The 17,762-nt window shown below is 46.2% G+C and overlaps 1 protein-coding gene across 1 annotated transcript; it reads right to left on the reverse strand.

Annotated features, from left to right (window-relative positions):
• Positions 1-475: 475 nt before the first annotated feature.
• On the reverse strand, positions 476-16,094 carry TMEM74B (transmembrane protein 74B). The gene is made up of 2 exons (XM_060771464.2): positions 15,938-16,094; positions 476-3,975 (listed from the first exon to the last, which is right to left on the reverse strand). Exon 2 carries the CDS (start codon positions 3,933-3,935, stop codon positions 3,249-3,251), a length of 687 nt encoding a protein of 228 aa, XP_060627447.2. The 5' UTR covers positions 3,936-3,975; positions 15,938-16,094; the 3' UTR covers positions 476-3,248.
• Positions 16,095-17,762: the final 1,668 nt, after the last annotated feature.

The raw sequence follows: 17,762 nt of genomic DNA on the forward strand, positions 1-17,762 counted from the left end.
TCCTTAATGCCAGGTGAAAACCTTTACTTTTTACCTTAAGGAAGCCATTCAGTGATGGGGGTGAGCTTTGGTGTTGTGGACAGTAACTGTAAAGCTACCACTAAAATCCAAAACAAATCCACAACCCCACCAACAAGAGGCCAGCAGTAACCATTCCAGTAATATTCATCCCTCTATTTCCCAATTATAATCAATTTAAATATTTCAGAAATCCCTGGCAAGCAGAGGGGCAATCCGAGGTCAAAACTGAAAGATGGGCCAATCTTCTTATAAGCAAATTGCACAGCATTTCAATATATTTCCCTCCTTGACTCTTTGACAAGACAAATACCGAGTGATGAAAAAGGGATCTGCTGGTACGTATATGGCTGCACGTTTTCTTACAAAAGAAAAGGTTTGGCTCATTGCAGCACTCTCGTTTTTTTCGAACCCATTTTTATGCTTTTCCTGGCAGCCGTGCCTTTCAAGAGGTCACCTTTCATCTGAGTCATTTCCATTCTGAAGCTGCCTGTCGACACATTTTCCCTTTCCGTCGGCCGCATGCTGGCCTTCATTAATGTTTCATACTTCCGCATCCAAGATGTAATTCTATCCTTCCTGCCACAGCAGCTGCGGCTTTCGAATCCAAAAGGCAGGTGACTTATCGGGTTGAACAAGCTGCGCGTCGAAGAAGAAACCAAAGGATCGGACGGCTCTTTGATACACCTAGCTGCCTCCTTCTTTGCACCGAACGGACGGAGATGTTTGGGTGCAACAGGTGAGGCGACAGAGCCAGGTTTGCTGGTGGCTGTTGGGTGCTCTGGGTGGAGATATCCCATTATGGTGACATGTCTGCAGAATGTGCTACAAATACAGGAGAGTCTCGCTTATCCAACATAAACGGGCCAACAGAACGTCGGATAAACAAGAATGTCGGAAAATACCGAGTCTCCTGCTGTTACGCATCCGACACAGCGCTAGACACCTAGAAAATGGAATGTTGGTGGACATAGACTCTGGCATAGACACTGAGAACTGGGAAACCCTGGCCCTTGGGCATTCCAGCTGGAGGTCAGCTGTGACCAGCAGTGCTGCAGAATTTGAAGAGGCACGAATGGAGGGTGAAAGAGAGAAACGTGCCAAGAGGAAGGCGCGTCAAGCCAACCCCGACCAAGATCGCCTCCCACCTGGTAACAATGCCTTCACTGTGGGAGAAGATGCGGGTCAAGAATAGGGCTCCACAGCCACCTATGAACCCACCCCCAGGACACTGAACTTGGAGGACCATCATCCTCGGACTATGAGGGATTGCCTAAGTAAGTAAAGACACCCAGAATACTAACAACAGGGACTCAAAAGGGGAAGGCAAGGGAATGCCTTGGGGATAGAGCAGGAAGTGCCCAGATATGGAAGAAGAGCGTGGAAATCACCGAGGGAAGAAGGGAGGATGCTTCCACTTCCGGTCCTGCTTCTTTTCCCCCTTTCCTCCATCCGCCTCCTCCTTCTCATCTTGCCTTTTTCACATATTGGGAATGGAAAGAGAGTTGGGGAGCACTCCTTTAATTAAGGGGGAATGCTGGAGGAAAGGGCATCGAATAAGACGGAATGTCGGATAAGCGAAGGTTGGATAAGCGAGACTCTACTGTACAAAGGATATGGACAATGTAACGAGACCTAGGGAATGTACGACAGTTGAATGAAAAGTAATGCCTCCACCTTTGTAACTCCTCAACAGATGGCAGTACTGGTATGCGGCAAGGACTGGCTTGTTCAGCAGACTCTCCTCTACAGTTCCATTTTGGCGGGAAGCCTTAACATTGAACGGCTGTGTTGTCAAAATGCGAAGTATGGAATCCTGCACAGACGGTCGGTCAATACGACTTAAGCAACATTCAGTCATTGAATTCTTGACAGCAGAAGGTGTCACCCCAAAGGAGATTCATCAGAGAATGCAAGCTGTTATGGTGATTGTGTTGATGTGAGTACTGTGTATCGTTGGGTGAGTAAGTTTAAAGATGTTGAGGTGAGAACATCTGACTTGTGTGACAAGGAGTTGGACATCCTGTGAAAGCAACCACCGAGTTTCACAAGCAAAAGGTTGACAGATTGATTCAGGACGATCGTCGTATCACTCAGAGAGAAATTTCAAGCATAATCCGCATTTCACAAGAATGTATGGGTCACATTATTGCTTTGCTTGGCTATCAGAAGATCTGTGCACGATGGGTACCCAGGATGCTGACGCATAAAATGAAAGCACACAGACTTGAAACTTCAGAAACTGGATCTCACCACCATATGACATCCTCCATACAGTCCAGATTTAGCACCATCTGACTTCCATCTGTTCCTGATAATGAAAGAAAATCTGTGGGGACATCATTATGCTTCTGATTAAGACATTGAGAGAACTGTGAGATGCTGGTTGCAGAAACAGAGTGTCAACTTCTTCTGTGACGGCTTCAGAAAACTTGTTCATTGTTGGCAGAAATGTATCCAATGTATCGAAATTATCTGGTGATTATGTGGAAAAGTGAATAGTGGTAGTTAAAGAGCACATTCTAAGGATTATTTCTGTGTTTGGTTTATTAAAATATTCCCATCCAAACCCAAGTAACGAAGGTGGAGGCATTACTTTTCATTCAAGCAAGGGAACCTCTAATATTTTCTGAGGGTCAATGCTGATGTTCAATTCTGCATCTCTTCCAGTTGGAGCTACTGCTAAGACATTGTTGGCTGTGGAAAACAAAACAAAAAGAGTCACCTAGCTCCAATGTCCAGGCCTCCCGTACATAAGTATGGAAATAAAGTCCACCAAGACCTCAGAGAGAAGGGACTTTGGCTCTGCATCGTCGGCGTAGGCAATTTGGTTGTGCAACAGTCGAAAAGCTACCAAGGGACATATGGGGAATGTCCCAGGACTGTACATAGCACAGAAAACATTTCTTTTTGAGGGAGTGGAGCTCATGTCTTCTCTAGACTTGATGTGTCCCAAAGAAGCTCCTCCTTCCCTCATCAAATCTAAAGCCATATTTGGTTTTCCCCAAGTTTTTTTTTATATTTTTATATTTAAGTGTCAAGATAGTTTGGCCTGAGATGTGGTTTGGACAGCTTCCCAACATAGAAGAGGTGACATTCCCATACTTTCTTCCTCTCAGTGATACAAACTTATCTTTAAGCGTGAATGAACCATCCAACTGCAAACGAAGGAGAAAAACACCACCCTACAGACTTTTCAGCTAAGGACTCTTTGAGATCCACCATTTAGATTAGCAGCTCTGGCCAACATTGGTAGCCTCCGTCATCTGAACGACCTCATTCTCCACCAAGTTTTGTCCCCCGTCTCCATTAAGTTGCCTCATCCTCAGGTTTATCGATCCGTAAGTCTTTCGGGGAGCTCTGGAAGTCGGGAATGTCCTTCTCCGGTAGAGCTCCCCTTTATAGATGGACACCATCAGGAGAACAGAGAGAAGCATCCCACCCAAAGTCAACAGGCCCAGCCCTGCGATGATGCACTTGTCCAAATGGGAGCCCAGGCGGGCGTAATACATCTCCAGCCGCTCCATCTCCCTGGCGGAGACCGAGTCCGGGTTGACCTGCACCTCCCGCGGGATGCTGTAGGCCACAATCACCAGCAAAATCCCTCCGACCAAGAAGACGAGAGCCAAGATGAAGCCGTAGTCTACGGAGGTCCCAGGTGAGTCCGACAAAGTGGCATCCTCCGACCGCGGAGAGAGGTCTCCCCTGGAGAGCGCCGTGCTCCTGCTCCCTGCCCCTTGACCACTCCGGAAGGACGTTTCGGTCTCCTCCTCCTCCTCCTCCCCCTGGTAAGAGGCATTCTCGATGCCCAACCTGGGAGCTGTCCATGCGGACGATGTCTCCCCCTCTGGGGTTCGGCGGCTGGACCCTGGGCCATTCCCCAAGACGGTCAGTTCCAGAGGCTGCGAGGACGCCATTGGGATGGGGTCCCCGGGGTCATCCCTGACAGCGCTTCATCTGCAAGAAAAGACAGGATATTCCCGTTAGTGAGAAGAGTGTGAACTTGGGTAGTTCATAGAATATTTGTATACCGCCATTCTTGGCCCTCAGACAACTCAGGATGGTTTACAGAGGCAACTATTCAATGCCCAAGAACATCATAAAACATTTAAAACATTCAAACATAGTATAAAACCAAACAAAAGTAATAAAAACATAAGCCATTTGCATCTGCTGCTGAGTATGCATGCCCAGTGTGGAACACATCTCACCACACTAAAACAGTGGATGTGGCTCTGAATGAGACATGCCGCATTATCACGGGGTGTCTGCGCCCTACACCACTGGAGAAATTACACTGCTTAGCCAGTATTGCACCACCTGACACCCGCCAATAGCAGCCAATAGTGAAAGGACCAAGGCAGAGACATCTCCAGCTCATCCCCTGTTTGGGTATCAGCCAGCACGTCAACGACTTAAATCTAGAAATAGTTTTCTAAGATCTACAGAGACACTCTCTGGAACACCTCAGCAAGCGAGAGTCCAAAAGTGGCAGGCTCAAACCCAGAACCTCAACCAATGGCTGATACCAAATGAGAGACTCCCCCCTGGGCACACAGAAGACTGGGCGACTTGGAAGGCGCTGAACAGACTGCGCTCTGGCACCACGAGATGCAGAGCCAACCTTCAGAAATGGGGCCACAAAGTGGAATCCTCGACATGCGAGTGTGGAGAAGAGCAAACCACTGACCACCTGCTGCAGTGCAGCCTGAGCCCTGCCACATGCACAATGGAGGACCTCCTTGCGGCAACACCAGAAGCACTCCAAGTGGCCAGATACTGGTCAAAGGACATTTAACCAACTACCAAACTCACAAATTTTGTATTTTGTCTGTTTGTTTGCTTTGTTCTGTTAGAAGTGTAATATAATTTGACTGGTTGTCCTGACACGACAAATAAATAAATCTCCTTTTTGTTGTCGTTGTTGTTGTTGTGTCAAGAGCGACCTGAGAAACTGTAAGTCGCTTCTGGTGTGAGAGAATTGGCCATCTGCAAGGATGTTGCCTAGGGGACACCCAGATGATTTGATGTTTTTATCATCCTTGTGGGAGGCTTCTCTCATGTCCCCGCATGAGGAGCTGGAGCTGACAGAGGGAGCTCATCCGCCTCTCCCTGGATTCGAACCTGCGACCTGTCGGTCTTCAGTCCTGCCAGCACAGGATTTTAACCCACTGTGCCACCGGGGGCTCCTGTCTCCTAATTAAAAACATTATCCATCTCGTCATCCAGTTGTTCCAAATTCCTATGTCTTTTACATTGCATTTTCAAACGCTTGCTCAAACAGCCAGGTCTTGGCTCTTTTCCAGAATGTTAAGAGGGAGGGGGCCAATCTAATATCCCTAGGAAGGGCGTTCCATAGCCGAGGGACCACCACTGAGAAGGCCCTGTCTTTCATCCCTGCCAAACGTATTTGTGATGACGGCGGAATCGGGAGCAGGGACTCCCGGATGATCTTAAAGTCCTAGTAGGTTCATAGAGTTGAAAGAGACCACAAGGGTCATCTAGTCCCATCCCCTGCCATGCAGGAAACCACAATGAAAGCACTCCTAATACATAGCCATCCATGCTCTGCTTAAAACCTCCAGAGATGGAGATTCCATTAGACTCCCAGGCAGCATATTTTACTGTTGAACAGCTCTTACCCTCAGGAAGTCCTTCCCAATGTTTAGGTGGAGCAATTTGAATCCATTGCTCGATTGTATCTCTGGAGCAGCAAAAAACAATCTTGCGTACTCCTCAATGTGACATACTTTCAAATATTTAAAAGTGGAAGCGAGAATATGGACAGCTATTCTCACCTACTGGCTACACCTATCCTCCCCATGTGGCCTTGCCCTACTAACCATGAGGGATGACTTCCAGTCTACATGGATTAAATCAGTGGCAGCAAAGATGGCAACTCTAGGTTTCTCCCAAGGACAATTGTCAAGCATGAGATGGACCAAGTCAAATATCTCATTAAGCAATGGATCCTGGACAGAGAGCGCCAATCAGACCAAGCCTGTTCCCCAGCCTTTATTGTTAGGGAAGTCACTGGCTACTTCATAGAATCACAGAGTTGGAAGAGGCCTCATGGGCCACCTAGTTCAACCCCATTCTGCCAAGAAGCAGGAATATTGCATTCAAAGCACCCCTGACAGATGGCCATCCAGCCTCTGTTTAAAAGCTTCCAAAGAAGGAGCCTCCACCACACTCCGGGGCAGAGAGTTCCACTGCTGAACGGCTCTCACAGCCAGATCCCTTTCAGAATATAAACACAACATTCAGTTATAGAATCATTGAGTTGCAAGAGAACGGGTGGGCACCCAGTCCAGCCCCATTCTGCCAAGAAGCAGGAAAATAGCATTCAAAGCACCCTCGACAGTTGGCCATCCAGCCTCTGTTTAAAAGCCTCCAAAGATGGAGCCTCTACCACACTCCGGGGCAGAGAGTTCCACTGCTGAACAGCTCTCACAGTCAGGAAGTTCTTCCTAATGTTCAGATAGAATCTCCTTTCCTGTACATTCCCTGTATATAAACTTATATAAACTTTATTTGTACCCTGCCACCATCTCCCCAACGGGGACTCGGGACGGCTTACATGGTGCCAAGCCCAACAATACAGCAACAAAATAAAATCAGAACATAAACAGCAACATAATCAATTACATAACACATTCCAAACTCAAGAACGGAAAACGGAATGTTGGTCGACAGGAAAAGAGATTTAAAGATGGGCTCAAAGCCAACCTTAAAAACTCTGGCATAGACACTAAGAACTGGGAAGCCCTGGCCCTTGAGCGCTCCAGCTGGAGGTCAGCTGTGACTAGCAGTGCTGCAGAATTTGAAGAGTCACAAATGGAGGGTGAAAGAGAGAAACGTGCCAAGAGGAAGGCGCGTCAAGCCAACCCTGACCGAGACCGCCTTCCACCTGGAAACCAATGCCCTCACTGCGGAAGAAGATTCATAGAATCAAAGAGTTGGAAGAGACCTCATGGGCCATCCAGTCCAACCTTCTGCCAAGAAGCAGGAATGTTACATTCAAATCACTCCTGACAGATGGCCATCCAGCCTCTGTTTAAAAGCTTCCAAAGAAGGAGCCTCCACCACACTCCGGGGCAGAGAGTTCCACTGCTGAACGGCTCTCACAGTCAGGAAGTTCTTCCTCATGTTCAGATGGAATCTCCTTTCTTGTAGTTTGAAGCCATTGTTCCGCATCCTAGTCTCCAAGGAAGCAGAAAACAAGTTTGCTCCCTCCTCCCTGTAGCTTCCTCTCACACATTTATACATGGCTATCATATCTCCTCTCATTCTTCTCTTCTTCAGGCTAAACATGCTCAGCTCCTTAAGCCGCTCCTCATAGGGTTTGTTCTCCAGACCCTCGATCATTTTAGTTGCCCTCCTCTGGACACATTCCAGCTTGTCAATATCTCTCTTGAATTGTGGTGCCCAGAATTGGACACAATATTCCAGGTGTGGTCTAACCAAAGCAGAATAGAGGGGTAGCATTACTTCCCTAGATGCAGATCAAGAATAGGGTTCCACAGCCACCTACAGACTCACATTCTAATCCTGGAAGAATATCCTACTCGGCCAACAAGGGATCGCCTAAGTACATAAAACATACACTATAAAAATATTACAACCAATATACAATAGAATAAAACCATACCTTACCTGAAGGTAGTTTCATACACAATGTTTTAATGATGTTATGTATTAAACAAAGTTTGTGTACACTGAACCATCAGAGCGCAAAGGCGCCACTCTCCCAGCCACCCACATGGACTATTTTGGATTTTGGAGTATTTTTTTTTATTTTGGGATAAGAGACATTCAGCCTGCCTTGCCTTTCTTCCCACTCCACATACAACCAAAGCAAATTCTCCTTTCATATCTCCACACATTTCCAAAAATATCTCACTGTGAAAGACAGACATTGTGACCGTAACGTCATGACTTTCCCCGCTGCCTTCTATTTTACGATCTCTCCAAAAGCCAACCTATTTTGTGCCTTTCGGCTGCCCTGATAAAGGTATCCCTACGGGATGGATTTGGGATTTCTAAAAATAGACAATTCAGTTCCTCCTCCTCCACCCATAACCTTCACTGCCATAACTTAATCTCCTATTATAAATTAATCCCATTAGATCTCATCTTGACCTCTTAGGGAGCAGAGAATGAGACATTGGTTTGCCCTCCTCTGCGTGTCAGGGCTGGCTGATATTCAGAAGGATCTGTCTAGAAAGACACACACAAACTTTATCTTCCCTGTTCAAACATTTGTACAGCTTCAGACACACTTCCCAGGACTTCGTTTTCCACCCTGTTGACCTTCGTTCTACCTCTACAGCTGCGGGTTTTTCTTTCCTGAAATATGAGCTGCGCACAGGACCTCCGATGAAACCCAAATAGTGAATAATGTGGTGGAAGGAATAAAGAATAGATAAAATAAATATAATGTGTTGTCGAAGGCTTTCATGGCCAGAATCACTGGGTTGCTGTGAGTTTTCCGGGCTGTATGGCCATGTTCCGGAAGCATTCTCTCCTGACATTTCACCCACAGCTATGGCAGGCATCCTCAGAGGTTGTGAGGTCTACTGGAAACTAGGCAAGTGGGGTTTATATATGTGTGAATTGACCAGAAAGAAAGAACTCTTGTCTGTTTGAGGCCAGTGTGAATGTTGCAATTGACCACATTGATTAGAATTGAATGGCCTTGCAGCTTCAAAGCTTGGTTTCTTCCTGCCTGGGGAGCTGTCAAGAGGTTCCAACAGATCCCTCAACCTCTAAGGATGCCTGTCATAGATGTGGGCAAAACGTCAGGAGAGAATGCTTCTTGAACATAGACATACAGCCCGGAAAACTCACAGCAACGCAATTTTTTTTTGTCATGTCAGGAGCAAGTCGCTACTGGTGTGAGAGAATTGGCTGTCTCCAAGGACGTTGCCCACGGGACGCCTGGATGAGTTGATATTTTTATCATCCTTGAGGGAGGCTTCTCTCATGTTCCCACATGAGGAGCTGGAGCTGACAGAGGGAGCTCATCCGCCTCTTCCCGGATTCGAACCTGCAACCTGTCGGTCTTCAGTCCTGCCGGCACAGGGGTTTAACCCACTGAGCCACTGGGGGTTCCACAGCAACCCAATAAATATATTATTTTCAATAGTCTATTGACACAATCAGAAACATTCACATCACACAAGCAGTCTCTATAGATCTGCAGCCCCACCTTTAATTATTTTGTTGGTTTTAACTATATATATATATATTTAATAGTCCTATATTTAATTCTTTTTTGAGGTTTATATGCTTTAGGTTTTAATTTACACATTGTTATGATTTTTAGTGTTAGCTGCTTTGAGCCTCCTTTGGGAGAGAAACAGCGGGATATAAATACATACAATGATATTATTATTATTTGAGACACAACAAGATTAGTACACAACAGGTGGGATCTCCTTTCTTGTAGTTTGAAACCACTGTTCCACATCCTAGTCTCCACAGCAGCAGAAGTAAACCTACTTCTTCCTGTCTATGACTTCCCCTCACCTCTTGATCCATGGCCCTCATCATGTTTCCTCTCAGCATTCTCTTCTTCATGCTAAACATGCTCAGCTCTTTGAGCCGCTCCTCATAGGGTTTGTTCTCAACCCTTGATCCTTTGAGTCACCCTACTCTGGACACATTCCAGCTTAGAGTCAACATCTCCCTTCAATTGTGGTGCCCAGAATTGGATATAATACTCCAGAAGTGGTCTAACCAAAGCAGAATAGAGCATGGGGAGCATGACTTCCCTGGATCTAGGCACTAGACTCCTATTGATGCAGGCCAAAATCCCACTGGCTTTTTAAGCTGCAGCATCACATTGTTGGTTCATGCTCACCTTCCTCCCCATAAGAACTCCAATATCTTTTTCACGCATCCTGCTGTCGAGCCCTGCGTCTCTCATTCTCTCTCTTTGCATTTCCCATTTTTCTGCCTAAGTGGAGTATCTTGCATTTGTCACTGTTGATTTTGTTACTTTTGGCCCATCTCTCTAATGTGTTAAAATCAGTTGGGATCTCTTTCCCTGCAGTTTGAATCCATGTCTCCATTGTGTCCTAGTCTCCAGAGAAGAGGAAACAACTTGATATGACATCCTTTCAAATATTTAAACATGGCTCTCGTGTCCCCTCTCAGCCTTCTCTTCTTCAAGCTTAACATACCCAGCTCCCTCAGATGTGCCTCATGTTTACATATTTGAGAGGATGTGACGTTGAGGAGCGAAGAGGCTTGTTTTCTGCTGCTCCATAGACTGAGATAATTATAGAATCATAGAGTTGGAAGAGACCTCATGGGCCATCCAGTCCAACCACCTGCCAAGAAGCAGGAATATTGCATTCAAAGCACCCCTGACAGATGGCCATCAAGACTCTGTTTAAAAGCTTCCAAAGAAGGAGCCTCCACCACACTCCGGGGCAGAGAGTTCCACTGCTGAACAGTTCTCACAGTCAGGAAGTTCTTCCTAATGTTCAGATGGAATCTCCTCTCTTGTAGTTTGAAGCCATTGTTACGTGTCCTAGTCTCCAGGGAAGCAGAAAACAAGCTTGCTCCCTCCTCCCTGTGGCTTCCTTTCACATATTTATACATGGCTATCATATCTCCTCTCAGCCTTCTCTTCTTCAGGCTAAACATGCCCAGCTCCTTAAGCCACTCCTCATAGGCCTTGTTCTCCAGACCCTTGATCATTTTAGTCGCCCTCCTCTGGACACATTCCAGCCTGTTAATATCTCTCTTGCATTGTGGTGCCCAGAATTAGACACAATATTCCAGATGTGATCTAACCAAGGCGGAATAGAGGGGTAGCATTATTTCCTTAGATCTAGACACTAGGCTCCTATTGATGCAGGCCAAAATCCCATTGGCTTTTTTTGCCGCCACATCACATTGTTGGCTCATGTTTAACTTGTTGTCCACGAGGACTCCAAGGTCTTTTTCACACGTACTGCTCTTGAGTCAGGCATTGTCCCCCATTCTGTTTCTTTGCATTTCGTTTTTCCTGCCAAAGTGGAGCAATGGATTCAAATTGCAATAAAATAGATTCCACCAAAACATTAAATCAGCATTTCTTAACCTGGGGGTCGGGACCCCTGGGGGGCGGGTTGCAAGGGGGTGTCGGAGGGGTCACAAAAAACCATCAGAAAAAATAGTATTTTGTGTTGGTCCTGGGGATTCTGTGTGGGAAGTCTGGCCCACTTCTACTGTTGGTGGGGTTCAGAATACTCTTTGATTGTCAGTGAACTATAAATCCCAGCAACTACAACTCCCGAATGTCAGGGTCTATTTTCTCTGTTCACATTTGGGCATATTGAGTATTCTTGCCAACTTTGTTCCAGATCATCATTGTTTGAGTCCACAGTGCTCTCTGGGTCTAGGTGAACTACAACTCCCAAACTCAAGATCAATGCTCACCAAACCCTTCCAGTATTTTCATGGGAGTTGTGTGTTCCAAGATTGGTTCAGTTCCATCATTGGTAGAGTTCAGAATGCTTTTTGATTGTAGGACAACTATAAATCTCGGCAACTACAACTCCCAAATGAATCCCCCCCCAGAAGGTCACCCCAAGGCCAATTTGGGGGTATCAGATATTTGTGCCAAATTTGATGCAGTGAATGAAAATACATTCTGCATATCAGATATTTACATTATGATTCACAAGAGTAGCAAAATGACAGTTATGAAGTAGTCACAAAAATAATTTTATGATTGGGGGTCACCACGCCTCCTTCTTTAGAAGACTTTGAGGAGAGGCTGTATGGCCTTCTGCTGGGAGGGCTTGGATTGTGTCTTTCTGAATGTCAGTCATGGCCCTTGCCGTCTCTGATTTCCCAGGCCTCTCTGCCACTTTCAGGTGTCACCTCCTGGAAGAGGTTAACGAAAACATTGCAGAGAAAGCAGCTGAGCAAACGCCTCTTGCAAATGGAGCTGTAATGTAAAGGTCATGGGAAAGGGAGGTGCAGGGAGAGCCATTCTGACACTCACAAGAACACCACATTAAAGGGGGAAAAATCAATCATCCACAAAGGCTGCGCACCAGCAAAGAGTGTCGGGGTCTGGAGTGTTGTGTAATTGATCTGGATGTGCTTAACAGTTGCACACACAAACACAAAACAAAGGGGAAGGGAGAGTCGTTTATAGTGGTTAAGCTGAATCAAAAAGCCCTGCCTTTGCACTCGTAGGGAATGGAACCTTGGGCAAGTCACACTCTCTCAGCCTCAGAGAAAGGCAGTAGCAAGCCATTTTTGAACCTGACCAGGAAAGCATGATGATATTATTATTATTATTATTATTATTATTATTATTATTATTTGAAATACAACAAGATGAGTTCACAGCAGACACTCTGCTTCCTTTTGTATTGGATCACACGTCGAACACTTCCCAAGTGTCTAGGAATGTGTGATGTATCCATAAATAATGCGTGCAGATCCCAGTCAGGTGGCCTTCTGCAGCTTGGAGATGGTAATCTTGTCAGCACCGATTGTGTTTAAGTGCAGGCCAAGGTCTTTAGGCAATGCATCCAGTGTGCCGATCACCACTGGGACCACCTTGACTGGTCTATCTATCTATCTATCTATCTATCTATGGCTGGATGGCTCTTTGTCAGGAGGGCTTTCATTACATTTTCTTGCCCTGGTGAAGAGAGTTGGACTGGATGGCCTTAAGCATTTTCTGTTGGTCATGGAGGTTCAGTGTGGGAAGTTTGCCCCAATTCTGTCATTCGTGGGCTTCAGAATGTTCTTTGATTGTAGGTGAACTACAACTCCCAAACTCAAGGTCAAGGCCCACCAAACCCTTCTAGTGTTTTCTGTTGGTCATGGGACTCCTGTATGCCACGTTTTGTTCAATGCCAGAATTGGTGTTCAGAATGCTCTTTGATTGTAGGTGAACTATACATCCCAGCAACTACAACTCACAAATGACAAAATCATTTTTTTTAGTGAAGGACATACATTGGGTTGTTAGGTGTATGCTGTCCAAATTTGGTGTCAATTGGCCCACTGGCCAATTGAGTTCTGTTAATCCCACAGACGAACATTACATTTTTATTTATATAGATAGTCATAGATTGGGAATGACATGAAGGCGCATGGCAAACAAAAAGGCTATGATGCTGGAGGAAGAGGAAGATGGTAGGAAAAGAGGGATATGCAATGTCGATTGGATCAAAACCATCAATGAAGCGGCCCATGAAATTGCAAGACATGCTGACAGGGTTGCGGATGATTTCTTGAAGGTCTCCCATTCATGCACTTGTCATGAACCAACGTGGATTGAAGGCCCATAAGAACAACAGTGGCTGAAATCCAATATGAGCAAAGACACCCAGGACTGGGCTCTCCGTACTCACAGAAAGCCACAGAAATGCATGACCTTTGCACAGATCTTGGCACATGGTTGGCTTTTTCACTCAGCTCTTCATTCACACATGAGACGTACACATTGGTTTCTATCCTGGCAGCAAGTATGATACTCCACATCACTATGACCCCATAGCATCACCACCCAGTTGCTTCTTCTCTCCGTCCACCTCTGGACACTGCAGGCCACCAGATCCTTTGGGATAAGGTCAAGATAAAGGTTTCCCCTTGACATTAAGTCTAGTTGAGTCCAACTCTTCGGGGTGGTGCTTATCCCCATTTCTAAGCCAAAGAGCCGGTGTTGTCCATAGACACCTCCAAGGTCATGTGGCCAGCATGATTGCATGGAGCACTGTTGTCTATTCATCTACTCACATTTGCATGTTTTTGAACTGCTAGGTGGACAGGAGCTGAGGCTTACAACTTTGTTGAAATATATTTCAATTAAAACTTTTGAATACCTCACTACCTCTGAGGATGCTTGCCATAGATGCAGGCGAAATGTCAGGAGAGAATGCCTCTAGAACAGTGGTTCTCAACCTGGGGTCCCCAGATGTTTTTTGGCCTTCAACTCCCAGAAATCCTAACAGCTGGCAAACTGGCTGGGTTTTCTGGGAGTTGTAGGCCAAAAACATCTGGGGACCCCAGGTTGAGAACCACTGCTCTAGAACATGGCCATATAGCCCGGAAAAACCTACAACAACCCAGTGATTCCGGTCATGAAAGCCTTTGACAATACAACTTTTGAATATCTTTGAAATGTATTTCCTGGTCTCAATTCATGCTGTGTCCCTTTGGGGAGATATGAAGTATGGTCCTGATCCAAATCACTCAGGAAACTAATGGAAACCCAGGGAAGCTCCACACACACACAAAAAATTGGCAGGAGTGTCAAACTCATTTTCATGTAGGGTCACATCCACCTTATGGTTGTGCCAGAGTCTTTGCAGGATTGAAGTGAAAAGCTGATACAATATGAGGATTTAAAGATTGAACTGCAAAGACTTTGGCACAAGCCAGTCAAGGTGGTCCCAGCGGTGATTGGTACACTGGGTGCAGTGCCTAAAGACCTTGGCCTGCACTTAAACATAATCGGCGCTGACAAAATTATCATCTGTCAGCTGCAAAAGGCAACCCTACTCGGATCTGCACGCATTATTCACCAATACATCACATACTCCTAGACACTTGGGAAGTGTCCGACATGTGATCCAATGAACGGCCAGTAGAGTGACCTTGTTTGCGGTGAACTCATCTTGTTGTGTTTCTAATAATAATAATAATAATAATAATAATAATAATAATAATAATAATAGGATTTAAAGATCAATTTGCAAAGATTCTGGTACAAGCCAGTGAAGGTGGTCCCAGCAGTGATTGGTACACTGGGTGCAGTGCCTAAAGACCTTGGCCTGCACTTAAGCACAATCAGCGCTGACAAAATTACCATCTGTTAGCTGCAAAAGGCAACCCTACTCGGATCTGCGTGCAGTGTTTGCCGATACATCATACAGTCCTAGACCTTAGTGTCCTGACATGTAGAATCATAGAGTTGGAAGAGACTTCATGGGCCATCCAGTCCAACCCCCTGCCAAGAAGCAGGAAAAATTCATTCAAAGCACTCCTGACAGATGGCCATCCAGCCTGTTTAAAAGCTTCCAAAGAAGGATCCAATACAACAGCCACCATAGGGATCTTGTTTGCTGTGTACTCATCTTGTTGTGTTTCAAATAATAATAATAATAATAATAATAAGTAAGTTCTTGTGGGTTTTTTTCGGGCTATATGGCCATGTTGAAGAGGCATTTCTCCTGACGTTTCGCCTGCATCTATGGCAAGCATAGGATGCTTGCCATAGATGCAGGGGAAATGTCAGGAGAAATGCCTCTACAACATGGCCATATAGCCCGAAAAAACCCACAAGAACTTAGTGATTCCAGCCATGAAAGCCTTCGACAATACAATAATAATAAGCTTTATTTATATGTTGTTGTTGGGCTTGGCCTCATGTAAGCCGCTCCGAGTCCCTTGGGGAGATGGTGCCGGGGTAAAAATAAAGTTTTTTTAAATTATTATTATTATTTATTATATCTTACCCCCTCTCCCCATGTCAAAATGTCATGGAGGGCCGTGAATGTGATCCATGAGCTGCGGCAATACTATCTCACCTATCCATCCACAACAGGAGAGCTTTTCCCACATCCCCAATTGCTAAGCCCTGCAAGAATCCTCTTCTTTAGGGGCAAGGGACTCCACCACCTATCCTCCCTTAGATGATGTCCTGGGGACGATGGGGACTGCAGTCCAACCCCCTTGGGATTGCAGGGAGCGAATGCCCACCCTCTTTCCTCCTCCCACCCTGCAGGGATGAGCAAGGTTGCATAGGAAGCGGGTGGGGAGCATCCCCTGGAGCCAGGCAGGAGGATGACTTCATGGCTGCTCCCTTCTCCCTGCTTCCTTCTCCTCCTCCTCCTTCCCTCCATACCCAACATCGCCATCCCTTTTCATCACACACACAGTAGTGAGGGAGACCTACCTTCCCTGGCCCTCCTTGCCTTCTTCTTGGCTGCCTCGGGGCGCATGCTGCCTGGCCAGGGACATCCAGAGAGCCTTCTTCTTCCTCCTCCTCCTCTTCCTCCTCCTCCTCCTCTTAGGAGGAGATGAGGCTCAAGACCTGCGATGGCCTGCCCTCTGCCGACGGATGCGGGTATTGCAACAGCAGCGAGGCGTGGCTGCAGAAAGGAAGTCGCTGTCCATTCAGCACCACGCGGCTCTGCAGGTCTTTGGGGTCCAACCTAGCCTTGGCTGCAGGTGCATCTGCGTTGTGCATAGAGTTAATGCAATCAAGGGCACTTTTCCCATGCTCTGGAAAACTTCAGGCTGCAGTATTTGGGAGGAGAAGGACATCAAGGTCATGTCTTTGCATGTACTTACTTACTTAGGCGATCCCTCCGCTTTCCGAGGAGGATTGTCTTCCAATATTCTTGTGGGTCCGTATGTGGCTGTGGAGCCCTATTCTTGCTCTGCATCTTCTTCCGCAGTGAGGGCATTGGTTTCCAGGTGGAAGGTGGTCTCAGTCGGGGTTGGCTTGATGCACCTTCCTCTTGGCACGTTTCTCCCTTTCGCCCTCCAAATTCTGCAGCACTGCTGGTCACAGCTGACCTCCAGCTGGAGCGCTCACAGGCCAGGGCTTCCCAGTTCTCAGTGTCTATGCCAGAGTTTTTAAGCTTGGCTTTGAGCCCATTTTTAAATCTCTTTTCCTGCCCACCAACATTCCGTTTTCCGTTCTTGAGTTCGGAGTAGAGCAACTGCTTTAGGAGACGGTGGTCGGGCATCCGGACAACGTGGCCGGTCCAGCGGTGTTGGTGGCAGAGGATCATCACTTCAATGCTGGTGGTCTTTGCTTCTTCCAGCATGCTGACATTTGTCCACTTGTCTTCCCAAGAGATCTGCAGGATTTTCCGGAGGCAGCGCTGATGGAATCGTTCCAGGAGTTGCATGTGACGTCTGTAGACAGTCCACGTCTCACAGGTATATAGCAGGGTTGGGAGGACAATAGCTCTATAAACAAACACCTTGGTCTCCCTACGGATGTCCTGATCCTCAAACACTCTCTGCTTCATTCGGAAAAATGCTGCGCTCGCAGAGCTCAGGCGGTGTTGTTTTTCGGTGTCGATGTTGACTTTGGTGGAGAGGTGGCTGCGAAGGGAGCGGAAATGGTCCACATTTTTTAAATGTTACACCATTAAGCTGTATCTCTGGCATAGGAGAGGGATTGGCTGGTGACTGCTGGAACAGCACCTTGGTTTTTTCAATGTTCAATGACAGGCCGAGCTTCTTGTATGCTTCTGCAAAGGTGTTTAGAGTGGCTTGTAGATCTTCTTCTGAATGCGCACAGACGACGTTGTCATCAGCATACTGATGACAATGTTCTTTGGATGTATCTAGGTGCCTTCAAGTCAATTTATTACAGGAATGGCCGTTCTTCGGCCCTCCAGCTGTTTTGGACTTATAATAAATCTATATCTATCTGTATAAACAAAAAAAAATGTAATGTTCGTTTGTGGGATTAACAGAACTCAAAAACCACTGGACGAATTGACACCAAATTTGGACACAAGACACCTAACAACCCAATGTATGTCCTTCACTCAAAACAATTTGATTTTGTCATTTGGGAGTTGTAGTTGCTGGGATTTATAGTTCACCTACAATCAAAGAACATTCTGAACCCCACCAATGATGGAATTGAGCATACAGGACTCCCATGACCAACAGAAAGCACAAGAAGGGTTTGGTGAGCATTGACCTTGAGTTTGGGAGTTGTAGTTCACCTACATCCAGAGATCACTGTGGCCTCA

Source organism: Anolis sagrei, chromosome 4 (assembly GCF_037176765.1).
Source record: "Anolis sagrei isolate rAnoSag1 chromosome 4, rAnoSag1.mat, whole genome shotgun sequence".
Lineage (NCBI taxonomy): Eukaryota > Metazoa > Chordata > Lepidosauria > Squamata > Dactyloidae > Anolis > Anolis sagrei.